This window comes from Denticeps clupeoides, chromosome 3 (genome assembly GCF_900700375.1).
Source record: "Denticeps clupeoides chromosome 3, fDenClu1.1, whole genome shotgun sequence".
Classification (NCBI taxonomy): domain Eukaryota; kingdom Metazoa; phylum Chordata; class Actinopteri; order Clupeiformes; family Denticipitidae; genus Denticeps; species Denticeps clupeoides.
Window position 1 is genome coordinate 29,745,121 of NC_041709.1, and position 27,570 is coordinate 29,772,690.

The following is a 27,570-nucleotide window of genomic DNA, read 5'->3' on the forward strand; positions in this document are numbered from 1 at the left end:
AAAGCAAGACCGACTGAGACGTTCTGCCAAACAATATGTTTTTAAAACTTTTGATATGACATGTTCAGTGTTGATCAGGCGGGCCAGTTCGCTGGATGCTGTAACATTAGAAGCTGTAGAATGAACACACCCACCAGCCTGCACGCCTCAGCCATGTCCTCCAGCAGTCCTCCGCCACACTTGCCCCAATGGTCCCGTCTGGTTAGTGTAGACCAGACCCGAGATCTGGCACCACCGACCTGTCTGTCCGGGCGTCTGGATCCGGATAGGCGGGTGGCTTCACTGGAGAGAGACGTTGACTTTCTGCAGCGGCAGCACAGGGACACGCTGAGACTGCTGCACGCCGAGATCGAGACCCTGCAGCGGCAAAACAGAGGTATCACTGACACACTATTATATTTGTATAAATTATAATTATATATATAAAAAGACATTGTTCATTTAAACAGAAGTGCAAAATGCAGGTGGTCTGCACAAATACGAAAAAAGGCTAAAAGGCCAAATATGGCATAAAGGCTCTGGGTGGGACATTACATTCTACATTCTGGAATAGAAGATCACTCCACCATGATTTGGCTTTGCAAACTCCATACTTCCACTGCATTCACCCTGCATTATGCACAACTGGGGATATAACAAGCAGATTAGAACATATTTTAATGTGACCCTTGTGTATGCTGTAGCATATTAAATCCCCATAACATGCAGATTAATATTCTGTAGGGAACATAGTGAGGAACCGGGGTTTAGCCACAGGTTCTGTCACAGGTGTCACCTTAGAGGCTTATGAACAAGTCTGTACTGGTTGCCTGGCAACCATAAGTGAATAAGGAAAGTGAACAGTCGTTGTCATGAATTGTGAATGCAACCCCAGTGGGTGGTAAAGCCCAGCGTCAAGTTACTGAAACAAACCTTCAACTCGGTATCACCTTTGTTTTGTGGACCCCCATGGAGGCAGTTTTTTTTCCATTCTCCTGACACTGCTGTTGAACAGAGCCCTTTTGATGAGATTGGTTGTTTACAGCATGGCTTTTCTCCCGACTCCTGTCTGCCTTCAGAACTGCAGTTCAGGCAGATTATGGGACCACTGATGCCAAGCCGAAAAGGTACGCAGCAGTGTCCCGTTCATCCGTTCCGCCTATTCACACCATTTTCATATATAATTGCACCTACACCCAGTCAATGCTTTAGAAATTGGCTCCATTATTACCACATCCACTCTGTCCCCTGGACAAAAAGGCCCAGAACTTAATTATTGCACATTATTCTCCGTTGTGAAATCCCTGACCTCTCTGGCAGCGTTTCTTACACGCTGCAAGCAGCAATTATGTCTGTCTGTAAAATACAGTTAGTACCTCAGTCCACCCCCATAGTTTAGCATATTCCTCCGTTTGTGGAGGGTCATTCAAACAGAGACAGTGACAAAGCACACCTCTCCACACTCAGGCTCCAGCCACAGGGGCCTGAGACCCCATGTCCACAGCCAGGGGTTCCAGGATGGAGGGGTGGACCTGGAGGAGGAGTCCTGTCTTCCACACATGGACACTGAGCTAAGGTGACTGCACAGTAGAACCCCAAACCTTGACCTTTGCAACGGTCACACGCGTGTCCCCAAGATGAATGTTGTCAGAATGTTGTCTCCTGTCAGTGTACTAAATATTGCTTGTTGGTCGTTAAGTGCTACAGTGCCATGCGATGGCTCATCTGGCATCATCGAGGACATGTCAGAACTGAGGGGGGGTCTTATAAGCTCCCTGCAGCCCCTGAGGATCCACTGTAGCCCGTCACAGCCACCGCGGCCCCCCACCCTGCAGGAGTGTGAGGTCATCATACGGCAGCTGTACAACGCCAATAGCCTTCAGTCACAGGAGGTCTGTACCACCTCAATACTCCCCGGGCCTGTCCTCGGGCCTGTCCTCGGTTTATTCAGCCTTTATCAGGCACTGGCTGACACTGGTGAGATCCTGCATCTCTTTGTTTCAGATTCAGCGAGTGAAATCGGTTCTCAGGGACATCGTCTTCAACAGGAAAATCACCCCGGAGAACTACATCATGACCAAAGCCTTCCTAGCCAGTGGAGACGGGTAATCAGCAGGAGGGGGGTGGCAAAGCATCATGACCACAGTACGCCGCTGTGTGACAATGTGCTGATATTCTTGCCATTGTGACAGAATAGTGGTGGCCAATATGATTTTTTTTTGTCAGTAGCAGGTGGTTCCTTCACCCCACAGATGCTCGATTGGAATAAGATCGGGAGAATTTGGAGTCGTTGCTGAACCAATTCCTCTTGACTTTCTTGCTGAAAGAGGCCACTGCCAGGCCGCCTTCTCCCGTTGCTCTGTGGACTAATTCTGATGCTCACTTGCCCATTGTAGGCACTTTAGTTGGTGGTCTATGCAGCCCCATGCACTTGGCACCCCTCTGTCAAAACAGCAATAACGTTTTCAGCCACTTACCAGACACCAGTTTTCACTTCTGGGACCATTTTTGGAACGTCCCTCATGAACTGCACTTTTGTTGTTATAACCTTTCTGTCAAGCCAACAAAATCTGGCACTTCTAAAAGTCCTTATTCATGCCCTTTGTTCTGATTCAGTCATGTCAACATTTGCTATCCCAGTCAGTAGTCATTATGTTTTTGCTGATCAGTGCATAGATCTGCACTACTAATGAACAATATCGTAATGGCAATTATACACTTTGAATGGCAATGAAGGTTTAATCAGAATGAAAAATAGTAAACATTTATAACAGGGCTCCTCAAGCATTAATCAGTCGACCAATTACTTTGTTCATTTGATTTTAGGTAAAATTGTGTTCCTAGTGTATGTTTACACCCCTAGTAATCATCATGTAACAACTCTCCTCTGTCACATCATTCACTTTTATTTTCCTTTCAGACAAATTAAGGAAGCAGAGAGGTTTCCAAAGCTACATCTGCAAACACTGCCAAAAATAAAGTAAGTGGTTTTCTCCACCCTGTTGCTTCCTTGCCAGCGTTCACTCATGAAATGGTTACACTTGCCAGCATTAATGAGTTTGATTCATGTTAACTTTGGCGAAAAGCTTATTTATTCCAACGCCCTGTTTAACATTTGTAATATCCGTCCTACTTCAGATCCTACTTCGGGGCAGTGGTGGCCTAGTGGTTAAGGAAGCGGCCCTATAATCAGAAGGTTGCCGTTTGGTGGTTCGAATCCCGATCCGCCAAAGTGCCACTGAGGTGCCTCTGAGCAAAGCACCGTCCCCACACACTGCTCCCTGGGTGCCTGTCATGGCTGCCCACTGCTCACTCAGGGTGATGGGTTAAATGCAGAGGGCAAATTTCACTGTGTGCATCATGTGCTGTGCTGCTTTGTATCACATGTGACAATCACTTCACTTCATTTGTGCTAGTAGTTGCACACTTAGATTACATAAGTCATTTGTACACTGCTCAAAAAAATAAAGGGGACATTTAAACAGCACAATGTAACCCCAAGTCACACTTCTGTCCACTTAGGAAGTAACACTGATTTACAATCAATGCTGTTGTGCAAATGGAATAGACAACAGGTGGAAATTATAGCCAATTAGCAAGACATCCCCAATAAGGGCGTGGTCCTGCAGGTGGTGACCACAGACCACTTCTCAGTTCCTATGCTTTCTGGCTGATGTTTTTGTCACTTCTGAATGCTGGCAGTGCTTTCACTCTAGTGGTTGCATGAGACAAAGTCTACAACCCAAACAAGTGGCTCAGGTCGTGCAGCTCATCCAGGATGGCACATAAGTGCAAGCTGTGGCAAGAAGGTTTGCTGTATCTGTCAGTGTAGTGTCCGGTGGTGCTACCAGGAGACAGACCAGTACATCAGGAGACGTGGAGGAGGCCTTTGTGCAAGGAGGAACAGGAGCAGCACTGCCAGAACACAGCAAAATGACCTCCACCAGGCCACAAATGTGCATGTGTCTGCTCAAACGGTCCGAAACAGACTCCATGATGGTGGTATGAGGGCATCCAACATCCCCAAATGTGGGTTGTGCGTACAGCCCAACACAGTGCAACACATTTTGCATTCACCAGAGAACATAAAGAATGGCAACTTTACCTATGGAGCTATGTGCTCTTCACCTATGAAAGCAGGTTCACACTGAGCACATGTGAGACTAAATGCTGGTACGGTTGGCCCTGGGTTCCTCCTAATGCTAGACCTTGTGGCTGGAGTGTGTCAGCATTTCCTGAAAGACAAATGCATTGATTCTATGGGCTGGCCTGCCTGTTCCCCAGACCTGCATTCAATTGAGCACATTTGGGACATCATGTCTCGCTCCATCCACCAACACCACGGATTGTCCAGGACCTGGTGGTTTCTGTAGTCGAGGAGACCATCTGCCACCTCATACAGGCACGTGGAGGCCACACACACTACTGAGCCAAATTTTGACTTGTTTTAAGGGCATTACATCAAAATTTGATCATCCTGTAGTGTTATTTTTTCCACTTTAATTGAGTTTTACTCCAAAAAAAGACCTCCATAGGTTAAGTTTGATTTCCATCAATAGTTTTGTGTGATTTTGTTCTAAGAACATTTAACTACGTAAAGAAAAAAGTATTTAATAAGAATTATTTTCTAATTATTAAGACGTCTTATTTTTGTGTTCCATTTATTTGTTTTGTAGCAATGGATTACTTTTATGACATTTAGCTGATTCCCATATCCAGAGTGTAGTAACGTGAGTTTTGTAGTAACATGGATCTTCCAGTTCAGTGTTACCCATTAGGCTTCTACCACCTTAGGATTTCATGAGAGACATGGTTTCAATAATGGGCCAACACTGAATCCAGGTCCAGGTAACACCTAACCCCAATCCCACATCAGTATATTTGGCAACAGCGGCTCAGCTTCATATGAATCCAGCAAGGTCTGGTTCCCAGACAGGGAACATAGTGTCTTTTAAATTGCACTTGTACTACAAAGAGTCACTTCACCTGATCCAGACTCTTCAGACCTGCTTAGTCCCCACTGCCTCACCAAATAAAAGGCTCAAATAAGAGCAGTGGGATGGGAACACCAAGGGGGTCCTGCAGGAGACCACAGCTTGGTAAAGGGGTCTGTGCTGACCAGAGAGCTTCAATCAGGCAGAAAGAGACGGAAGCGTCAAAAATGCCTTTCTGAACAGTCTTTTTCTCTTCCCATGGACAGCCAAGTACCCCAGGAACACAAGGCCCAGAGGGTGATCCTTCCCGCCCTGAGGCAGAGCCTGGGCACCAGCGTAGCCGAGAGACAGAGGAGGACACAGGCAATACAGAGGGGTCGCCTGAAAAGGACCATGTACAAATAACAGCAGGTGTTGAATTAAAAAAATATGTATTATATTTTATTATATATACTACACTAAATGCAACACACCAGTGTTGCAATTAAGGAGCATTAACACCCATATTGTGGATTAAGAGTATTTATTTATTTATCTAAAAAAAATTTTTTTTTTACATTTCTTAGCGTGCACAGCAAAATAATAATACAAAAAAGCAAACAATAAAGTATAACCCATATCTTAAAGAATCTGAATTTCAGTATTCATTTCCAGTCTCCACATAGCAAAAATAACAATACTTTGCATCTATTGACAGTTTGTAAAGCGATTACAGAGCAGGTGATGATGCTGGGCAAGTCCTGATGGTGTGCAGGTAGGCGGGCGGGTCCGTCCTCTCTCAGGCGGCAGACAGGCAGGCCAGCCTCACGCTCTGAGCCCACGTGTTGAGAAGCGCAGTCACCGAGTGCTTATCGGGAAGCTGTAGGAGCTTGGAGGTCATGTTCTTATGCACTGTCTGCAGGAACGGATTCGCTTCTGCTGGAAGTGAGAGGGAAGAGGTTTTGATTTCGAAAGGATTTCGATTTCTGTTGTCTTATTTTTGTGTATTATACCAGGTTTCTCAATCCTGTTCCTGTATTTAAAAAAAAACACATTGTACAGAAGCATCAGCATGAGGCAGGGCTTCTCATACCGTACTGCTGGCTGTCATCTGCCCACTGGGGGCTCTGCTCAGGGTAATCTGCTGGAATGCTCAGCTGGAGAGGAGGCACACTGGGCAGGCTCTTATCGTCTGGGAATGAATCGACACAACACAACGTTCCTATTCATTACCCATCAAAAACTTTAGAGCTCAGACCTAGACCCCCCCATAGTCCACATCATCTACACCATTACCAGATGCCCTTATCCAGAGCTACTTATAATACAATGGTATTAAGTAGAGGTGTGAACCTTCATTGGATTTCACTATTCGATTCGGATTATCAATTAATAATTGATGCATCATGATGAATCCCATTCATTTTTCGACATTATTTCACATTTCCTTCAAATGGGTCAGTGAGATGAGAGTTAAGGACTCGTTCACACGGATGTCCGAACCAGGCGTTTTTCTGCCGTTCCAATACCCCTGGGGTTTGAATCTGTGACTTTGTGGTCTTCTGCTTCATAGGCGAGTGCAATCAGTTTTTTTTATTTACCCATAAACTTTACATTTAACCTTTCCCAAGGTGACAGGTCCAGAGCAACACGGTAAGTTGTGTGCAAGATCTTGGTACTGTAAGTGTGCAGATTTTTTGTGTCTCGAGTTGACCACAAGGCAACAATCCTCACCCAGTTTGCAGATAAGGTGAACGGTGCCATTGTTGCTGCAGTAGGACGGGTCCAGGTTGACCAGGAATTTGGAGTTGAGCCGGGCCACCTCCCCCTGGAGGATGTTGGGAATGGTCTGTCGCTCATCCTCTTCGTATTTACGCTTCCTTGCCGGAATTGAAGGCCCGCTGCTCGGCAGATGGAGACGGACAGTCCGAAAGCAGCCAAGACTCTACACTCTACATTGCCTGCCCACAGCCTATGAATAGGTGTAACGTGGATTATACTCACGTTATTGGTGGACCGTGGATGGCGGTCATGGCCGGCGCAAACGTGCGGTAAAGTGAGTGGTTGAAGACTGGCGAGCGGATGTTTGCCAGCACCGCATCCAGCAGGGGCTGGCACAGGTACTGTTTTTTAGTGGGGGGTACTGGAGGTGGCGGTGGGGTGGGCTGGTAGAAAAAAAACGCATGTTTCCATGTTGATACGGACATTAAAAAAAAAAAAAATCCTTCATTTGTACAAAATATAAGCTTACCACTGCCATGTCATTCTTCAGTTTCTCCAGGGCTATTTCACACTTCTGCAGGGTCTTCAGTGGACATCTGTGAGTCCAGAAGTGGATTATGAATAAGAATTATGATGATAATTTCCTGGGTGATCTTCTAGTCTATCAATATATTGATGTTTGGTGGTAGTAGCGTATGAACCAGAAGACCAAGGTTCAAATCCCGCTTACTACCATTGTGTCCCTGAGCAAGACACTTAACCCTAAGAGGCTCCAGGGGGACTGTCCCTGTAACTACTGATTGTAAGTCGCTCTGGATAAGGGCGTCTGATAAATGCTGTAAATGTAAATGTTTGTGTATGATATAGAATTTCTCCGTTATACACAATTCATGATTTTATCATCGAGAACTGTGCTGCAACAACTGTCAATGTTGTGATATCGTTGTTATTGTGGATTACATATCGATATTTTCGACAGTCACTACTCCATACCTTGTTTTGGGGTCTGTCAGGATGTTTAGAAGGCTCTTCATCTTGCTCAAGTCCTTCTTGCGATCTGATATGGGTCAGAATGTAAAATTCCAGTTTGTAAGAACCAATCAGTGTACATGCGCTGGGCTGCTTTTAATAGACCGTTACCTTCGTTTTTGTCTATTTTGTTGATCATTCGGCGCAGGGGCTCAATGTACTTGGAGAGTTGCTTCAGTTTGTCCATGTACAGCTGGTCCTCTGTCTGGTTTCCTCCGGCAGGGCTCATCACAGAACTGGGGTTGCCTTCAATTTATAAAGGACACTTTTAAAATAAGAATACCTAGTGCTTTGTATCAGACTGAGACAGAAGACTTTTTATGGATGTCTGCTTGCCAGAGCAATTGCTGACACTTGTGAGAAGAGGCAGATGATTTATACGCTAATGGCCAATGCGTAACCACAGTTGGTTCCTCAACCAATAACAGAGCAGATGTGGAACTATATGGCAATCTGTGTTACGTCCTGTGATCATGTGATGTGTGGTCTGTATGTTCTGTCTTGTTTGTGTTTTTCCTTTTTGTAGGAGGGGCCTGTAATTTACGGAACTCCTCCCAGACCTGATGCTGATTTGCGCTCCCGTCGGAGCGAGGCCGTTAAAGACGGCGTGCTGTGATGAGGAAAAAGGAGAGGGGGGAGAGAAGGAGAAAAAGAGAAGAGAGGGAAGGAAAGGGGGAATGGGGAAATACACCGGACAGATGCCCTGTTCCCATTAGTCTACCCAATGCTTTTTCGTGGCCTGATTATGTTTCAAGGCGTGACTTGAATTGTTTATTATTATTAAAAATCACCTTGTCAAACGGTTGTGATATTTCCCTCCCTCTTTCTAAATTGTTCCCGTTCCTGACCTAGACCAGGACGTAACATCTGTACCTGGGGTGTTGAGAGGTCCTGGTGAAAGGACTTGGAGGGTGCGCCCCGGAACAGGGCTTTGGGATGGCTGAGGAGAAGGGCTGGGCTGAAAGCCTCCAGGGGACGGAGTGGGGCCAGAGCTGTGAGATAGAAACCACAAATCAAACATCCCCCTAATGTCTGCTCTTTTCAATTGCCTAAAAACATGCACTTTAAAATGTCAAGGTGTCTGATACAGACACCTACCAGGTATAGGGTTGCATGGATTAATGGGACTACTCCCATTGAAGCACAATATTTTGGATACCCATAAGATGCTAAAGCAGAGATCCAGCACCACAGGTCACCCATTGGCATAGCATGCATAAAAAAAGTCCAAAGGGGGCGGATTCAGATTCTACGTGGGCGGCGGGTGGCTGGTATAGAGTGTTAAAGATGCTACAATTCACCACTTAAGAGGTACGTTTTCTAAAATGCGTATTTATACAATATAACGTCGTAAAAGACTAGCTCGATCTGCTAGAAAACTATTATCATTTGGCATTGTACTGTTGTAGGCAACTGATTGAACTTTGCTTCCTATTTTTCTATAAAAATCAATATGCTTCAATATGAATTTCAAACGTACCCTGTTTGCATAGGTCCTAAAATTGTAACTCCCATAAAGATTTACTTGAGAGTAAATCGTCTTGCTCAGGGGCACAATAATAGTAAGTGGGATTTGAACCTTGGTCTTCTGGTTGATAGGTGAATGTGTTACCTGCTAGGCTACTATCAAACTATTTCTCTATGTCTTTGTACCACCAAAAATTCGAATCTTTGCAACCCTAGCCAGGTATATCTAACAAACCAATGCACATAAATATTTCCTTTTTGAAATGTCCATTTGATCTGGTAAAGCACTGTTTTGCTAATGTTGCTGGTCATTTATCATTGTATTGGAAAAAATGTAAATGTGATCTGATATAAGGAAACTGGTTTCAGACAGGCCTTACCTGACTGAGTTGGGCTGGGAGGACGGAGGCTGTGGTGACGGCTGTGGTTGGGGTGGGGGCAGCATGGACTGTGGCGTTGGAACCTGCCCAGGGGAGGCCGATGACATCATCTGCGTGACCTGCAGAGGAAACAGACAGAGGGACCGACACGGTTCATACATTTTTGCCATGGCGCCACACGGGGCCCTACAGGCGTGAGAAGTCAGGACAGACCCGAACGGCTTAGAGAAGAACACCAGAGCTACAACACAACCCACCAGCGCACAATTGACAGGCGCAACCCCATCAGCATGATTCTCATCCTTTCCTTGGGGAAAAATATTAGCTTTTAGAAATGATTAAATGTTTCAATTTGTGTGTAAAAACTAGGGGTGGGTACATAAATATTGTGATTTGCACACACACAATATCAACTATATGAAAATACCACAATTACCTGTCCTTTTAAAAATAAACTACCTTAATGTTCATTTAGATGTGCAGAGAAAGAATATTGACTATGGCCTATAAAGTTCTGATTGTGCACCCCTGTTAATAGATTTTATTACATCGGTCAGCATGTTTTTTTTACATTGAAAGTATAAATCCCCCCCGAAACATTTACTTAAAATTATAAATTGTTAATAAGTGCTACTTATTTTTCACATTTGTCCCACCAAAAACGTTTTTCAGTTTTACCCCATTTTCAATATTTAAAGATGTATGCGTTCTGGTAATAAAAAGTAGTCAGATAAAAATGAATCTGAATGACTGGCAGGAGGGTTCAGTGCAGACAGTGAAACGGGAGTCCCGTTTCAATTGAGGGCCAGGGCAGCCACCAGCGGGTCCCAGTTTTCTGCCAGGGCCTTGTCACCGCAACCCTCAAGTAAATACCTGTGGCATTTGTGGTCCTCCCATTGGTGCGGAGGATGGCGGAATGGCAGAGCCCGGGGCGGCGCGGGGCAACCGATGTGGCATTTGCATCCGGGGCATCATCTTTGAGGAGGACAGAGGGGACAGACATGTCACAAGCCAAAACAATAAAACACAGCGCCATCAGCTGAAATGAGATGAAGCCCATGCACAAGCTCGGGTGGACCTGCACGCCCCCGCACACCTTCTCACGCCCGCTGCAGCGGTCCTCCCCTGATGTATGCAAACCAGCAGACATGCTCAAACAAGCTCAAACAAACTCACACAGAGAACGCAGACCGGCCAGAAGAATTCGCAAGCTTCAAAAACTGCAAAGTAATGCTACAGCCAGAAGCATAGTGATGCCTTCATGTCATGATATTAACTAGAGCCCAGCCAATTTTATCATTACAGATAAATCCGTATTACCATTCATTAATGGTCAATGAAGGGTAATAAAATTAAAAAAAAAAAGATTTGTTTAAATTGTAAATCTTTAAATTAAACAAAGATGTAATTACTGTGCTATACACTCTGACCATTAAAGTTAACCAAGTGAATACGGAGTTCCCCTGTGCCATCTTTTCTTGAGATATTGATGCACCCCAAATCAACTCAAAAATATGTTTTTATTTAACCTGATTTAGAAGTCAGTCAGTTTGTCTTAGAAGCGATGCACTAAATAAATCTGGTTTGGAAAATGTGGCTTGACCATAAAAATAATTATTCGAATTAGAAATATCTGTCAATTGTAGAAAGAGATGTTAAGAGGTGGTAAGGTAACTTATTGTTATTAATATTATTATTATTATACTGCCTTCATTCTGCTATTTTGATTATGAGATTGCATATTTAATTGACCGGGCATTACTAACAAAGCTGGTGGTAACAGAGCTGATCCAGATCATTGCGCATGTAGGGCAGGGCAGGGCAGAATTTATGCGCTTGCATGGAGGGTTATAGGCAGGCACAGCTAGCATGCAGCTGCACTACTGTTAGCGGTACAAAATGTGACACACAATGACGACAAAAAAATGTCACTCATGAAGCAAAATGTTGAAGGGGGTTGGGGGGTGGGGTTGGGGTGCTTAAATGATTTATGTCCCAAAGAAATCTATATTAAGCCTGCATTTTATTGAAAACTTTTCTTTTTCTATCAGGGCAGGAGGACAGATAGAAAGGAAGGCCTTGGTCACAGGCACGGCGCACAGTAACAAAGTAACACAGCAGACTGACGTTCTCCAACGGAACCTTCTAAAATGATTCCTAAGCCAGGGATTTTAACGGGAAATGCTATTTGCCAGGTGCAGACATCTTCTGACAACCTCCCTCAGGATGTCCTCACCATGCTCAAACATGCTGCCATCTTCGGGAACCGAGGAGCCAGGACTCATCTGGCGGAGAGGCAACCTGAAAGCATGCAGGGTCTTAGTTGTTCTGCACACCCTTGCGGTGCTCTTACCTGATTTGGAACAGAAGCCATGGCTTGTTGGGCCTGAGCTTGTGCCTGGGCCTGGGCCTGGGCCTGAGCTTGAGCTTGTGCCTGGGCCTGAGCTTGAGCCTGGGCTTGGGCTTGAGCCTGCGCTTGAGCTTGGGCTTGGGCTTGGGCCTGAGCCTGGGCCTGCGCCTGCTGGGCCAGTCGGGCCTGCTGCTGTCCAACACAGAGGAGCACAGAATAAAGCAAGCAGAAAGGTGTCAACAGTCTCTTTCTTATGGTCTGGAACAGAGAATTCCTCAAATCAGAGTGCTAAAGGCCTATTGCATTCTATATCACGCAGAAGCTTGGATTTGGGCTGCTTGATTATACAACCTTGGTGATCAGCTTTGGCCATTTTTTTTTTGGCCATGACAGGAATTAGCATATTTTGTGTGTACATTTACATTACTTTTAAATGGAGACATGTGGCTGCTTATGCTCTGGAGTACAGAACAAACGCATGCAGTACCATGTAACATGGTTCACAGGATAAAGCTTGCAAAGAGCAAAATGGCTGAAATTGGAGCAAAGAAAGGTTGTGATAGCGATTCTTCGACAAGCGGGATCAGGCGAGAAACCAATCCACTACCGTGAGTGGAAATGAAAAGCGTATAGGATTTGAATAAAACCAGGACAATTCCAAAAACTCAGCCGGACACAATTTCCAGGTCTCAAAAAGAGGTTGTCTAGAGCAAACGACGATGCTGTGTGAAATAATAATGAATTAAATATTCTTATTAAATGTTCCTTGTTCTTTACATAGTTGAATGTGCTGACAACAAAATCACAGATCCCAACCAGTCCTAGACCTCAACCTGTCTGGCTTCAGAGCAGGTCATTCTACAGAGACAGTCCTTCTGGTTATTTCTGAGATGCATGCAGCCAGATCAGCAAAATTTTCATCTGTTCTTATTATTGAAAAGACTTGAAATTCAGGCCTCAGAATAGCAATGGTTTGCTTGATGAGCGGTCTTACAAAGTGACTTAGAAAGGATCCACATCAGCTTCACGCAGAAGCTCTCTCCACTGGTGTCCCTCAGGACTCAGTACTCTGTCCTCTCCTTTTCTCCCGCTACACGAGATCAGTTGGTGAGGTCATTTCCTCACATGGGATATCCTACCACTGCTATGCTGATGACACACAACTTATCTTCTCTTTTCCTCCCTCAGATGTACATGCTGCTTCCAAAATCTCTGCATGTCTAACTGACATTTTATCAATCATCTAAAGCTAAATCCCACAAAAATTGGCCTTATATTCATTCCAGCAGATTCTTCACTTCATTGGGATCTTGCCATCTACCCGAACTACTCTCATTTCGCTCCTTCTGCAACTGCATGCAACTTTGGTGTAACAGTAGACTACCAATTCTCTTTCTGGACTCACATCGGCAATTTTTCCTGCACATGTAGATTCCTTCTGTACAATATCAGACGGAGCCGCCCTTATCTATCAACACAGATACTGGTTGAGTCCCTAATAATCTCAAAACTGGATTACTGTAACCTCTGAATGCCATCCACCCTCTACAACTAATACAGAATGCAGCAACGTGAGTGGCTTACAACCTTCCTAAATTCTCCCACACCACCCCACTGCTACTCTCCCTCCATTAGCTCCCAGTAGCTGCCCCCCCGCATCAGATTCAAAATACTGATGCTGGCCTATAAAGCCAAACATGGGATTTCACCATTATACCTCAAAGCCTGTATTAGACCTAACACTGCACCTCACACTCTCCCGAACCTCCAGTTCTGCTCGCCTGGGCCCTCCACTGAAGGTACGAGGAAGACACTCATCTAGACTCTTCTCTGTCTTGGCCCCTCGGTGGTGGAATGAGGTCAGAACAGCACGGTCGCTGAGTATTTGCAAATGGCAATTTAAGACCTTCCTCTTCAGAGAATACTTAAGACTATCTTGTAACTTTCTTACTTACATGCAAGGAAGATCCACAACAGAGTGAATAAAATAATTATATTCATGGTTAGAGTCTTAGTAAACCAGAACTGAATACTTCATTGATGGTAACATGAAACCACGTTGTAAGTCTCTCTGGATAAAGGTGTCTGCCAAATGCCATAAATAATGTAAATGCTGCATCTGCCAGAAGGTGGCAGTAATGGACCTAATAATCTGTGTGCAAAATGCGGTTCATGATGAAGCATTCCCTATATTGCACCAGAACTTATCTACCACAAAGAGGTTACGGACATGTTCAATATTTACAGGACTCCTTAAATTATTTGATTATTTGGGGTGGTAGTAGCCTAGTGGGTAACACACTCGCCTATGAACCAGAAGACCCAGGTTCAAATCCCACGTACTACCATTGTGTCCCTGAGCAAGACACTTAACACTAAGTTGCTCCAGGGGGGGAATGTCCCAGTAAATACTGATTGTAAGCCGCTCTGGATAAGGGCGTCTGATAAATGATGTAAATGTAAAAAAAAAGAAGCCATGTGCAGCAAAACAGAACACTGAAGATGCAATACACTATAATAGTTTTTTTAGTAAATTTTCTATAATAATTTTCTTTAGTAAAATCCATATCATAATTTAAACAAGGTTATCTTTTTTCTCCCAGCCATTTGCTCATCCATCAGAAGTCTCCTGAAATCAAATTAATTTTGCAATTGCATATTACAGAAGTGACGTCATCTGTGCGACCAGATGGTAGAAATCACAATATTTAACGAGAGAAACGTCTTGTCTTGTTTTTGGAAGACATTTTAATATCATTTTTATCTTGTAAACCATATTTAGTCTTGTTTTATCACATTATATATTTTGTTATAGTTATTGTCACATGACCAGCATTTATATCTTGATCGATGAGTTATTTAATCTGAGAAGCCATTTATCTATAGTGAGTATCTCCACTTCAACTCAAAGTGTTTAACCCTCTAAAATCCTTAAGTATCTATCTTTACCTGCAAGGCCTGAAGCTTAAGCTGCTGTTGCTGCTGCTGCTGTTGCTGCTGTTGGTGCTGCTGCAAGCTGAGCGTGCTGATTGGCTGATGCTGTCCAGGTGGCATCTGCCCAGGTATGGACTGGCCTTGTACCATGGCCTGCTGCTGGGAGTGGGGCTGCATTTGAGCTGCCTGTGTCTGCTGCACCTGGGCCTGCTGCTGTTGCACCATGTGGGCTTGAGCCTGGGCTTGAGCCTGAGCCTGAGCCTGTGCTTGGGCCTGGGCCTGGGCCTGGGCCTGCAGCTGCTGAACCATCTGGAGCCGGGATGGATGCATCTGGATTGTGAAGAGAACATCAGTTAGAAAGACGTCTTGCAGAAACAAACTCCAGGCATCAATCATTATGTTAACTTGAAGCAAGAAAATGTTATCTGAGGTCTCAAATATCAGTACAGAGACTTACATAGAGACTTATATTAAGCCCAACCTGGTTTGGTTGTTGTTGTTGCTGCTGTTGCTGCTGCTGTTGTTGTTGCTGCTGCTGGTTCTGGACCTGCTGCTGCTGCAACAGTTTAAATTGCTGTATCTGGAACTGCTGTTGTTGTTGCTGCAGTGCAGCCTGTTGTTGCTGCTGTTGCTGCTGCTGTTGTTGTTGCTGCTGCTGTTGCTGCTGGACTGCCTGAAACTGTTGGAACTGTAGGGCATGTGGCTGCTGTTGCTGCTGCTGCTGTTGTTGTTGTTGCTGTTGTTGTGCAGCTAGCTGTTGCATCTGCAGTTGACCTGGGCCTCCAACTACACCAGGGAGTTGGGCTAGATGGCATAAAGAAAGCATTTTTTCATAATTACATGCATCATTTATATATATACATTTACAGCATTTGGCAGACACTCTTATAAAGAGTGACATTGAAATGCTTTAAATATCCATCACTGAAATCCCTCATTTGGTTCACTAAGACCCGATCTGTAGATACCGTTCATTTAACAACTCAGAACCCAAATATAGAATATAGAAAGTGTACCTAAGGGCTCCTTTAGTCCACATATGGTCAACATATGCGTCGAACATACAATGTTGTTAATGTTTTAATTGGGCTGCATCAGTATAACTGTTTCAATATGTGCCATGGTATGAACATTGGTAATTGTTGTGCCCTGTAAATACATAACTGAATAATAATTGGGGGCAGTGGTGACCTAGTGGGTAAGGAAGCAAACCCATAATAGGATGGTTGTGGGTTCAAATCCCAAACCGCCAAAGTGCCACTGAGTAAAGCACTGTCCCCACCCACACCTTTCATGGCTGCCCACTGCTCATCAAGGGTGATTGTTAAAAGCAGTGGACATATTTCATTGTTCCACCCGTGTGCTGTGCTGTGTTTTTGACAATGAAAATCACATCACTTTATTATAAAATTATAATATTATAAAAAAAATGAACACTTTTTTTAAAATTGGTTTTGAGTCCTTAGTAAATTTCATACACTTATGTGAAGCTTTATCTGCTTCAACAAACATAAGAGAGCTGCATGCATATTGTAATCATTATAAATAGATCTTCATTAGTAAGGAAGTCGCTGTTTACAACGCTTACATGACAGAAAATCATTTAATCTACCATCCACATGTTACACCATCCCTAATGATTAAGTAAAAACTTACGGGTCTGTTGATTTCCAGCCACTGCCTGCATGGCTCCCATCTGCATCTGCATCTGCCCCATCCCCATCGCACCCATGGGGGCGCCAGCAGGGCGAGGGCCCATGTTAATGCTAGGTCCAGGCCCACCTACTCCAAGGTTAGGCAGGGCAGCCATTGGGTCTGACATGGAGACAGGATTCTTTCAATGTAATACACTTGAAAGCATGTTTTTTTTTATTTTTTAAATCTATTATTGAGAAACAGAACATTTTATTACTAACCTTGGCCTCCTTGCTGCTTCTTATCTGTAAACAAAATATTACACGTATTTAAGAAACTTATATCATATCATATTTGATCATATTTCACTGAGCAAAATGTATGCTGTGCGCAATTATGACAATTGCAAATTAATTCTACACTGGTTTACTTTGAAGTGGTCGGCCTAGCGGGTAAGGAAGCAAACTCATAAAAACAGTCAAGGTACCACTGAGGTCCCCCTTGAGCAAGGTACCATACCCACACACTGCTGTGTGTCATGGTGTGCTGCATATTTCTCCTGTTCCCACAATTATTGTACAAGCATGTACACCAATCAGCCACAACATAAAGACCACTGAGAAGTGAGGTCAATAACACTGATTATCTTGTTAATGTGGCACCTAGCAGCGGGTGGCATATATTAGGCATCAAGTGAAAATTTTGTTCTTAGTGTTATAATTTGAATGGCCTTGACAAGGGCCAAATTGTGGATACTGCTGAGGTTTTAATTGGGACTCCACATTTTCCAGACCTCAATCCAATCAAGAATATGTATTATCAGAAGGTTGCCGGTTCGAATCCCGATCCGCCACGGTGCCACTGAGGTGACACTGAGCAAAGCACCGTCCCCACACACTGCTCCCCGGGCGCCTGTCATGGCTGCCCACGGCTCACTCAGGGTGATGGGTTAAATGCAGAGGACAAATTTCACTGTGTGCACCGTGTGCTGTGCTGCTGTGTATCACATGTGACAATCACTTCACTTTGAGTATTTAAGATACTACAGCATATCTTAAGGGTCCATTGGGAGGGTCCATGGGTTAGGGCTGTCTTGGCAGCAAAAACAACAGATGGTGGAAGGTCACAATGTTGATGATGGTAGGTGTGTTTTATAGTCTTGGGTGGTGGCACATATGCTTGCAAACTTTTGATAAATTCATACTCACGGATGTCTCTGAAATGAATGATCAGCCTTGCTACCAAGGACAAATACTCCTCCTATACAACAAGAAAGACAACAATTAACAAATCATTGTTAAAAACACTATACATAATTCCCAGCACAATACATCTTACATCTAAGTTCTTTTTGATGCGGTAAATGTGGTATAATGTGTGTGGCACTCACTCGGGACTTGGCCTTGACGTAAACGTGGTTCTCCATGTCATTGCTGCTCTTGCTGTGAGGCGTCCCAGCCTTCCTCATGGCTTCTTCTCTGTAGGCAATCCGGCACAAACGATTAAATGTGTATTCAGAGCAAACTTTATACGATAGATTTAATTAAAATTAGGGAACTAACTAATGATCATTGATGGTCTGTACAGTTTCTCAGCATGATGATGATGGTTTGAAAAACGTATAAATATTCCCTTATAATTTATATGTAATCTGATAACCACTGTCAAAATGGTGTATTTTCAGATTTTCATGTTTACTACATACAGTGTTTGTGCTATAATTTACATATCTCACTTTTTGAGAAAATAAAACTCGACTCTTGCCCAGTTTGGACTGTGTTTAAAAAAGTATAAAATTGTTTCCCTTAATAAATCAGGATGGTTTAGGTAATATTTTGGTAAGGGAACAAAAAAAAAAAAAAAACAACAAAGTCAAACACGGATCAAATGTTGATTTAGAAAACAATTTATTGCAGAATTGACCTGATTTCATTTTTTTTTAATTGACACCTACACATTATGTGTATAGAGGTGGAGTCTGAAGTCTGTTGTCCTTTTGCTGTCTGGGCAGCAATGCAATATTGTTCTCCATCTGTAGACGACCATCTCTAGATAATCAGCAGTTTGTTTGTTTGTGAAATTCTTGCCACCTTCCCTTTTAAATCGTTATTATTTGTGTGTCTTACACGGAACGATAGAACTGTTGATCTAGAAACGTAATTCCAGCGATCAGCCATACCTGCCTGACCCACGCCTGCCGACGAGCATACGCACTTGTACAGAAATGGACCGCGTACGTTTTAGAAGAAACGTTTCCACGTTACTCCATCTGTGCTGAACAACTGGCGGCAGGATACGAACTTGGAAACACTTTTTTACCGCCTCGCGACTCTCCCCTCCCGCGGACAGGAGCAACCGCGAGTCCGAGGCTGCATCGGCGGCCTTCGACCCAACTAGCAACAAAGCTAACGAAACATGCACCCAAAAAAACAATAATAACTAAGCAACGTCTGTTTGTGCCTCCTTACATTTGCGCGACAACTTTCTGCCGGAAAGCCGGGCTCCTCCAGTCGCTGTCTGATCCGGGGACCTCCATCATTTAAACGCTAACCGCACTGGGGGGGAAGGCGCAGCGCTCTGGACCGGGCGCGGGACGAACAAAGCGAGCGGGAGGACTGGCGCCGCACAGAGCTACACAGAACCAGAGCGGCCGCCGCGCGGCCCGTCGCGTCGCCTTCGCTCTAGCCGCTGCAGCTCTGTGCTGCTCCTTCGACACTTCCGGCGCGAAATGGTTACACGATGACAGTCGAGGGAACGTTGCGAAAACGCAGCCGAATAGGCGCCGAATGTTCCGGTGCGTTATTCCCCGTTTCATGAATGGACGAAAGTCTTGGTTTTGGCTTTCGTTGATTGTCAGCTGCGATAAGGGGAAGTGCCCCTATGAGCAGAAATGTTTTGACACCGATAGAAACAAATGATTTTTTCCTGACCCCCTTTTTTTTTTAGAAACCATGTTCAGGACCCTCAAGTGCCAATTTTATTTGGAGATGAAATGATCTTTTTGTGGAGAATACACAAAACTATAATATTAGAGAACTGCTATGTCTCCGCTATATATGTCTCTTTAAAAATATGTGTTCAAATGTTTTTAAATAAAGAAATATCTCATTTGATGTTGTGAGACCACTAGATGGAATCAGTAGGCTACATTTCTGGAACATGCGACCCAAATTTTAATGGGAGCGGTCACCTAATTGGCTCTTTATTGACTCCATTCCAATTTCAAACCTTACTTCTGTACCATTATTTAATCAGCTATTACAACATCAATCTGTTTGAAAGAGAATATGAAATGCATGGAACATGAAAGTGAGCAAATCAAACAGGCTATTCATCAACTGACAATCATTACTGGTATGAAGATGAACTTGATGCCAGAGATGTTTATCTTTATTTTACATTTACACCATTTATCAGACTTACAATCAGTAGTTACAGGGACAGTCCCCCTGGAGAAACTTTGGGGTAAGTGTCTTGCTGAGGGACACAATGGTAGTAAGTGGGATTTGAACCTTGCTCATCATATAATGTATTTTGCACCAACCATTCATTCTGCTCATGCCTGAGCTGGAGAAAAAGGAGGGTGAAAAAAGATGAAAAAGGCCTTCTTGATTGTTTCCATCCAATTTGTTGCACCACTGAGCCAGGGCAGGCTTATGGGAACTGGCAGGGTTTAGATGAAGAAATGGAGGCAGGTCTATTAACATTCAAGAGAGCGGTGGAGGGATGAGGTAGCCAGGCTTTCAGCAAGATGTAGCTATAGGGTCTTGTGATACATCTATTCTCAAATACTGCGATGAGAGCATTCCTCGCTGAACAAGTCTGTCCTTTTGATTTTTAAGTTTTGAAATCCCGCTATAAGGGATGTCAAACTTTTGCAGCACTTCATCATAATCTGCATTTCATTAAGGGTGTACACTGATTGGCATAATACAGCCATTCGTAACAGAGTATTCTGAACTAATACTTGTTCACCACCCACTTGTAAAGGCTAATCTAAATCAAATTTCATCAATGATCAGCAGTCATTTGCAAATGAATCGCCAATTCAGAAAAACTAATTACTGATATAGATCATCACAACTTTCGATGGTGTGACTCCCAGACTGTAAAGAAGCCCATTGTCGGGTTTTACATTTACTTATCCAGGGTGACTTACAATCAGTAGTTACTTACAATCAGTCACCCTGGAGCAATTTAGGGTTAAGTGTCTTGCTCAGGGACACAATGGTAGTAAGTAGGATTTGAACCTGGGTCTTGTTCACAGGCAAGTGTTTAACCCACTAGGCCACTACCACCCTACAAACTCAGGACCTGTTTTTTTGGCTTGAGTCTTCAGCAGTTGTTCTAATGCTTTAATTGGTTATTTCCTACAATAAAATGCTGATTAATGCTGATTTTCCAGTGAACCCTTGTGATAGATTTCTCAATGTTACAACATCTTGACACGAAGCACCTAATTTGAGATATAAAATACAATATAAAATATATTTACATTAAAATCCCTGTCGAAGTTGTGTATATTATTGACATTAATATGCAAACTTAAAAAAAAAAACACGCGGGTTTTCTAGATCGATCCATGCCACTAGGGTAAGGTTGGTTATAACCACCTCCGCTCATTTCTCGAGCTTGAAATTATTCTTACTTGTTGCCAGATACTGAGCAGAAAGCAGGCCAACGCTGACATGTGGGAAACAAACGAAACCTGTTCTCGAAAATAAGCCCGATGTGTGTTCTTTCATATGGGGAGGGACAGTATGACATATATTATTCAAACCTGTGGGTTCAGTTAAACTGTGTGTAAGAAAATCTGTTGTGTAGCAGAAAATAAAACAAATGGAACAGCGAAATAAGACAGAATTATTTTTGAAAATGTGAAATTCTAGTGCATTTTGTGTTTATGCACCATTATAATATTCATGCTATAACGTTATAACATATTTTGACCATCATTACGTGTACTGCACATTAATTTTAATATTTGACATTTATTAGCACAGCTGTAATGTAATATATTTAATAGCAATACATATTCAGAGTGCAAAAAAAATGTGCCTGTATTGAATTCATATATTATTTTAAGGCAATGTTTAGAATGGAGTTTCGTTTCAAGCAATTTTAAAAAAGCTTCCGCCTTCTTTATTTCATTTCATAAATAAGCTATTGACAAACTATTTACCGATTAAGAAAAATAATGACACGTGTCAGCTGGCTACACATGCATTTCAAAATCGTATTTATTTGTATTTGTAAAGTACATTTAATTAATTTCACACGGAAAGAGACAAAAAATGTGTTGGCTGTAAAAAAGCTGACATGGCAACACGAGGCTTGAGCAACACGCGCTCGAGGCGTCGGTGACGTCGGGCCAGACCGGGAGCGCGCAGACCCGCCCTCCAGACGCCATTTCTCGCCGACACACTCGGCCGGAGGACCGGAGCTCGACACCAACACAATTTCCACCGGCGAAGCGCCTTCATCTCACCGGACGGCGTGAGGAGGGCCCCTGGAGGGACGGAACGCGGCGTGCGGGCGTGTGTGTGTTTTTGCGGACCGACACTCTTCGCCGGCCTGCCGCGCTGGCCCCTGAATTCGTTTTCGAAGGGGGGGTGACGACGTGTGGAAGGCCGCCATTTTTGTTACGGCTTCTGGGCGAGAAAAAAAAACCCTGTCGGGACTAAGTAAAGTGGTCGCGGGTTTAATATTTCTATCTCCCTAAACGCGGTCCCTGCGGACGGGAAGACCGGGGCGGACACGGCCGTCGCGTTTCCCCGCGTTTCGTCGACATGTCGGCCGGTTTTGCGACCTTTTCCGTTCGCGTGAAGTGAACTGACAGCGTTTGGGGGCGAGAGAGAGAGCGGGAGCGCCACATTGTTTCATAAGCTGCCCACTTTTCGGAAGAGGGAACGGAAAGGGGAACCTTAATTGATCATTGTTGCATTTTTTTTTTTGTTAACGGAAGACAGAAATCGGAAACCGCTGGGACGTTTTGAAGAAGAAATAAAAGAGGATGCATCAGAGTTGGCCGGCGCTGGTCGCAGCCTGTCTGTGAAGCGTCAGGTTGCGACTCGACCCGAACTGGGACTGAACTCGCACTTCCGCAGCGACGGTTCTTGGCTATTTATTGCACTCGTTTTTAGATTTTTATTCATACCCCCCCTAATTTATTCCTGCATCATGTCATCGGCACGGTTCGACTCCTCGGACCGGTCCAGTTGGTATTTCGGGCCGGTGTCGCGCCAGGAGGCGCAGAACCGGTTGCAGGGACAGAGGCACGGCATGTTCCTGGTCCGGGATTCGACCACCTGCCCCGGCGACTACGTGCTGTCGGTGTCGGAGAACTCCAAGGTGTCCCACTACATCATCAACTCGCTGTCCAGCAAGCGCTTCAAGATCGGCGACCAGGAGTTCGAGCACCTCGCCGCGCTGCTGGAGTTCTACAAAATCCACTACCTGGACACGACCACCTTGATAGAACCCGCGCCCAGGTGAGCAGCTGGACCATATGTCTCGCGTGTTGCACGCCGTTTAATCGCCTGTAGACCAGGGTGCGTTTCTTGATCGCCTATACGGCTGCAAGTAGGGTGGTGGTAGCCTACGAACCAGAAGACCCAGGTTCTAATCCCGCTTACTACCATTGTGTCCCTGAGCAAGACACTGTCTCCATGGGGACTGTCCCTGTAACTACTGATCGTAAGTCGCTCTGGATAAGGGCGTCTGATAAATGCTGTGAATGTAAATGTAAGTTGGAAATGTTTGTGCTCTGAGGCTGAAGTTGTGGGCCAGGTGATTGATGGGATGTTGCACAAGTCCGGAGGTCTTGCCCAATAGAAGTGCTGGAAGTCTCTGTGTCTTTAGCGTTCCTCGGTTCAACATGTTATTCATCGTTTTTTTTTTTTTTTTTTTTTTATCCCCTCCCATCCTCTCACAGATACCCCAACAGCAGCATTGGTTCGATCCTGCCCGGGGCCATGCCAGAGGAGAACTTGGAGTATGTGCGGACTCTGTATGATTTCACAGGCAGCGATGCCGAGGACCTCCCCTTCAAGAAGGGTGAGATCCTCATCATCATGGAGAAGCCTGAGGAGCAGTGGTGGAGCGCGAAGAACAAGGAGGGGCGCGTGGGCATGATACCCGTGCCCTACGTCGAAAAGCTGGTGAGGCCATCGCCCCACCCAGGCCAGGCCGGCCACCCGGGCCGCAACTCCAACAGCTACGGCATCCCGGAGCCCGCGCACGCCTACGCCCAGCCGCAGACCCCTACTCCCCAGCCCCCGGGCACGCCCGGTGCCATCATCAACCCGCTGCCCTCCATGCAGAACGGCCCGGTCCTAGCCAAGGCCATTCAGAAAAGGGTGCCGTGCGCCTACGACAAGACCGCCCTGGCGCTGGAGGTAAGACGCCATCGAGGGCTCATTCCTGTCACGTGAATTTCATTCAAACATTCGGCTGCGGAGCGGCGAGCGTGCCGCTGCACGTCCCCACATTCTGCATACTTTTCGCCTGAATGCACGGCCCTGTAGGGCCAAACGTCGAGCCAATCCAGAGCAATCATTTCATTTTCAATCCTTTTTTTTAATGCGCTGCACAACTATTTATGCAACTGAACTATTCACAACTTAATCTATTTGAATATAGTGATGGGCTTAATTTCTATCTATGACTTTATGATGAATGTTCTTGAAACAAAAAAACAGCCATTCGGAGATGCCGCATTTCCCATCTGCCCCGATCGGCCAGAAACGCTTCCTCAATATGGACGCCTGGCAGATAAAACTCTGCTCTTCATTTTAGCATAAACCTTTTCTGCATATCGAGGCTGCGTTGTGGTTGTCCGTTTGTTCTCAGCTCGGCGTCCAGCGTGACTTGCGTGTTTCTGAGGTGCGAATGAGGGAGACCCTTTCGAAGCGAAACAATTCGGTGGTACGTGTGATGTGAACAAAGCGATGTGCAATTTGAGCTAGAGCGCGCTTCATGGAACTGGCCTCCGCCAACGAGAAGCCCGTTCATTTACTGTAAAGAATCGCTGCGTCGCAGCTAAAGTATCCGACCCTAACGCCACTCTGTGGCTGGTGGGGGAGCGATTCTTCTGTACGAGCATGTTTTTCACCGTGGAGGGACTTTCCTTCGTCTTACTCACGCATACTGAGTAACACCAGGCTGCCAGTATCCGTCTCTGCGAAGTCCAGCACCGATTTAGCAGGTTGCAGCGCAGTTACATCCCCCTTGACTCGGGGACACAGCCACCTAGAACGGCAGGACACCCTCTCTCTGCGATGAGGTGACCTCGCGCCCCTTGCTTTCCGGCACGTTCCTGCACCCGATCGTCCGCGGTGTGGAATCCGAGCTCCAGTCCCGCAGACAGAGAACATCTACCAGCACCTGGACATGAAGGGACATGAAGATTCTGGGATTCCATCTGCCTTTTTTTTTTTTTTTTTCTTCTTCCCCCCTCGTGTCCCAGCCAAGACTGAGCCCTACCTAGACAAATATTTGGGGAATTTCAGGACAATGAGCATTTGGGGAATGCTGAAACAATAGCCTATTCTGTGAGGCTAAACAAACTTGAGATTAATCAAAGAGCCTCAGAGGCAGTGAAGTAGTCTGAGGCGTTTCTATTTTCACACCAGCAGCGCCTTATCATGCTGACTCAGATGTGCAAGTGAAGCGCGTAGTCTGTTGGCGGAATCAGGAAGCAGCAGCACGTACAGCCTACGAGCTGCCGAAGGGCTCGTGGTGTGTAACCTCTCCGAAGCCTCCTGTGCTTTGGCCTCTCGCATATGTTCCCAGGTTGGGCATTTCATTTTGTCTAAATTAAATGTGTCGCTTGGAACATTTTTTTTTTTTTTTCAACGGCAATAAGATTTTTAACAATTTTCAGTAATTCACTTTAATCGATTTGTTTATATTTAAATGAAGTAACAGTTTCATGACTATACTAAGGTGCAAATGAAGAGTTAGGTTTAAGAATATGGCAACACTGGTGGCCGGTATACCGTGTTGCGAAATGTCATGTTTTCTGCCAGTTACTGCCATTCCCATATTATTGATTATTGTCAGGGTTTTTTTTTTTCTTTCAGCTGTGTAGGTATTTGGTGCAGCCCTAGAGAGAAGTGTAATTCCTGTTCGGTCTCTCTGTATGTGGGTCAGAATCTAGTTTCTTGACCGCTATTCCAACGTCCTTTTCATGCTTGTTATGGTAGAAAAGAAATAAATTGAGGAAGTGGGCCTGCCTCGCAGCTTCTTGACCACGCCGTTGACGTTGACAGTTTCAATTTCAAGGACGTTGAAGGAGAAATTCGCTCTAAGATTAAACCAGGCCGTGGACGCAGCACTACTTTCAGGTAGTTAATCTCGACAATATGTCAATGTGTTGGATTGGATCCGGAGAGATGATGGATTTGGGTCACTTTTCTGTGTTTGAGGAAAATTGTCCTGTTTTTGACTGCAATGAGGCTTTATTTAATAATAATTCCTCTGTTCCACTTCTCTCCCTGTCCCTAGGTGGGAGACATTGTGAAGGTGACACGGATGAACATCAGTGGTCAGTGGGAAGGCGAGGTGAACGGCAGGAGAGGTCTCTTTCCCTTCACCCACGTCAAACTGCTGGACGGCCAGAACGCGGACGAGACCGAATGACCGGGGATTCCTCCTCCTCGCCCACGTCTCCACCCGCAGGTCGCCCCGACACGCCGTCAGCCGGCCTGCAGGGGTGCTCCGCCACCGCAGTGCGTCTCCAGCTCAACCATCCTGCGGCTTCTGACTGATTACAGCTCCCATCTCAAACCGATTCTAAGCCCCTTAAACGGTTACAGGACCCCCCCCCCTCATCTACCCAAGTTCGTGGTAAACGGTTATACTCCTGTTACCAAGGTGATGAACACATGCGTGCCATGTCTGTCCCGCCACCATGCCTAGCGTTGCCATTACTATTTCTCTCTTTGCCTTGTCTTTCCTCCGTTGCCTGTTTTCCTGTTCCTTGAGTGAGATCTTCAGACCGAAGTTGTTTTGGGCTTCTCTGCGGACGCCACAGGCTGATGAGGGAGATAAACGCTTTTCTGGAGAGGAACAAACCCTCGTTCTCCAGCTTCATCGCTCTAAACAATTTACGACTCCTTTACTGCATCTCTGCCTAGCTGCTTCCCTTTAGACTAGCGCGTTTGTGTGTGTGTGTGTGTGTGTGTGTGTGTGTGTGTGCAAGAGAGAGATGGATGCAAGTTCTGACGGGAGCCGCACTGCCTGCAGGGAGAGATGGAGAGAGAACTGCGTATGTGCGCAACTTCTTTACGTGCCTCTCCACAGCTCGGCACACGCGCGTCACCTGTTTCCAAACATCCGGAATGTGCAAATTTATTTTTCTTTTTTTTTTTTTTCCTCCTCTGCCATCGTAGCCTTTCTGTTCTCTTCTCCATTTGTGCCATAACAGCACGACGTCTGCGTGCTGCTGTAGTTGTGGTGAGACTTTGAACTCCAGGACAGTGAAGGGCTTAACTAACACATGACACGGCCAAGTGGCCACCTGGCAAGCATCTACTCTTCAAAAGGGGCCGATCGCACAAGCATTTGTTTTTTTTTTTTAACCCACTCCCTCACACCACATAAAAGACTGAAGTGAACGCCGCATCTGACACTTTACTGTGCTGCGCCTCACGCTCCAGTGCCAGGGCTTGCGTGCCTCGATGCCTCCGCACATCGATAATGTACAGAGAGTAGGTCTCAGCCTTTCAGTTCAATAGCGTTAATACCAGTACACAACTCGACAAACCTTTGTTTTTCGAATGTTTTTTTTTTTTTTTTATTAGCCAGCTGTTAAACCATTTAATGTGTGTTAAAATAAAACAGTTGTAAAAACGTATCATTGTTGATGTTCTTTAAAAGGAAGACCCCCCGTTTCTCTCCACCAGGTCAAATGCTCCTTGTGCAGAATGTATGTTTTGTCCATGTTGAGCTTAGTTTATCCTTGAGACAAATGGGGGCAGTGGTGGCCTAGCGTTTAAGGAAGCGGCCCCTTAATCAGAAGGTTGCCGGTTCGAATCCCGAGCCGCCAAGGTGCCACCGAGGTGCCACTGAGCAAAAGCACCGTCCCCACACACTGCTCCCCGGGCGCCTGTCATGGCAGCCCACTTCTCACTCAGGTTGATGGGTTAAATGCAGAGGA

At 45.1% G+C, this 27,570-nt stretch overlaps 3 protein-coding genes across 7 annotated transcripts; 2 read left to right on the forward strand and 1 right to left on the reverse strand.

Moving 5' to 3' along the window:
• Positions 1 to 120: 120 nt before the first annotated feature.
• ccdc74b (coiled-coil domain containing 74B) lies at positions 121 to 5,521 on the forward strand. Its single transcript, XM_028971063.1, has 7 exons — positions 121 to 376; positions 1,059 to 1,106; positions 1,447 to 1,555; positions 1,679 to 1,871; positions 1,984 to 2,084; positions 2,900 to 2,959; positions 5,180 to 5,521. The coding sequence occupies exons 1-7, from the start codon at positions 121 to 123 to the stop codon at positions 5,316 to 5,318; spliced, it is 906 nt and encodes a 301-aa protein (XP_028826896.1). The 3' UTR covers positions 5,319 to 5,521.
• On the reverse strand, positions 5,420 to 19,049 carry med15 (mediator complex subunit 15). Of its 5 annotated transcripts, none has more exons than XM_028974345.1 (18): positions 18,878 to 19,048; positions 17,800 to 17,887; positions 17,618 to 17,669; positions 16,691 to 16,714; positions 16,431 to 16,589; positions 15,256 to 15,578; positions 14,790 to 15,104; positions 11,844 to 12,029; positions 10,364 to 10,465; positions 9,491 to 9,609; positions 8,517 to 8,635; positions 7,755 to 7,889; positions 7,608 to 7,671; positions 7,144 to 7,210; positions 6,897 to 7,057; positions 6,627 to 6,793; positions 5,986 to 6,084; positions 5,420 to 5,828 (listed from the first exon to the last, which is right to left on the reverse strand). In XM_028974345.1, the coding sequence occupies exons 1-18, from the start codon at positions 18,946 to 18,948 to the stop codon at positions 5,692 to 5,694; spliced, it is 2,388 nt and encodes a 795-aa protein (XP_028830178.1). In that variant the 5' UTR covers positions 18,949 to 19,048; the 3' UTR covers positions 5,420 to 5,691. The 5 variants fall into 5 exon arrangements, with proteins under 5 accessions (XP_028830178.1, XP_028830176.1, XP_028830175.1 ...); XM_028974343.1 differs by having other exon boundaries at positions 5,420 to 5,831; XM_028974342.1 differs by having other exon boundaries at positions 11,844 to 12,032.
• Positions 19,050 to 21,800: 2,751 nt separating this feature from the next.
• On the forward strand, positions 21,801 to 27,267 carry crkl (v-crk avian sarcoma virus CT10 oncogene homolog-like). The gene is made up of 3 exons (XM_028973345.1): positions 21,801 to 22,900; positions 23,344 to 23,806; positions 25,917 to 27,267. Exons 1-3 carry the CDS (start codon positions 22,590 to 22,592, stop codon positions 26,049 to 26,051), a joined length of 909 nt encoding a protein of 302 aa, XP_028829178.1. The 5' UTR covers positions 21,801 to 22,589; the 3' UTR covers positions 26,052 to 27,267.
• Positions 27,268 to 27,570: the final 303 nt, after the last annotated feature.

What these genes read in the sequence shown, in the direction of transcription:
- crkl (XM_028973345.1), top strand. Translation starts at nt 22,590, where the DNA reads ATGTCATCGGCACGGTTCGACTCCTCGGACCGGTCCAGTTGGTATTTC. An exon ending in TTGATAGAACCCGCGCCCAG is followed by an intron (nt 22,901 to 23,343) that starts GTGAGCAGCTGG and finishes ATCCTCTCACAG; the next exon opens with ATACCCCAACAGCAGCATTG. An exon ending in AGACCGCCCTGGCGCTGGAG is followed by an intron (nt 23,807 to 25,916) that starts GTAAGACGCCAT and finishes CCCTGTCCCTAG; the next exon opens with GTGGGAGACATTGTGAAGGT.
- med15 (XM_028974341.1), bottom strand. Translation starts at nt 18,948, where the DNA reads ATGATGGAGGTCCCCGGATCAGACAGCGACTGGAGGAGCCCGGCTTTC. An exon ending in TTAAGCTTCAGGCCTTGCAG is followed by an intron (nt 12,033 to 14,789) that starts GTAAAGATAGAT and finishes TGTGTTGGACAG; the next exon opens with CAGCAGGCCCGACTGGCCCA. An exon ending in TCCCAGCCCAACTCAGTCAG is followed by an intron (nt 8,636 to 9,490) that starts GTAAGGCCTGTC and finishes TCTATCTCACAG; the next exon opens with CTCTGGCCCCACTCCGTCCC.
- ccdc74b (XM_028971063.1), top strand. Translation starts at nt 121, where the DNA reads ATGAACACACCCACCAGCCTGCACGCCTCAGCCATGTCCTCCAGCAGT. An exon ending in CACATGGACACTGAGCTAAG is followed by an intron (nt 1,556 to 1,678) that starts GTGACTGCACAG and finishes TTGGTCGTTAAG; the next exon opens with TGCTACAGTGCCATGCGATG. An exon ending in ATAGCCTTCAGTCACAGGAG is followed by an intron (nt 1,872 to 1,983) that starts GTCTGTACCACC and finishes TCTTTGTTTCAG; the next exon opens with ATTCAGCGAGTGAAATCGGT.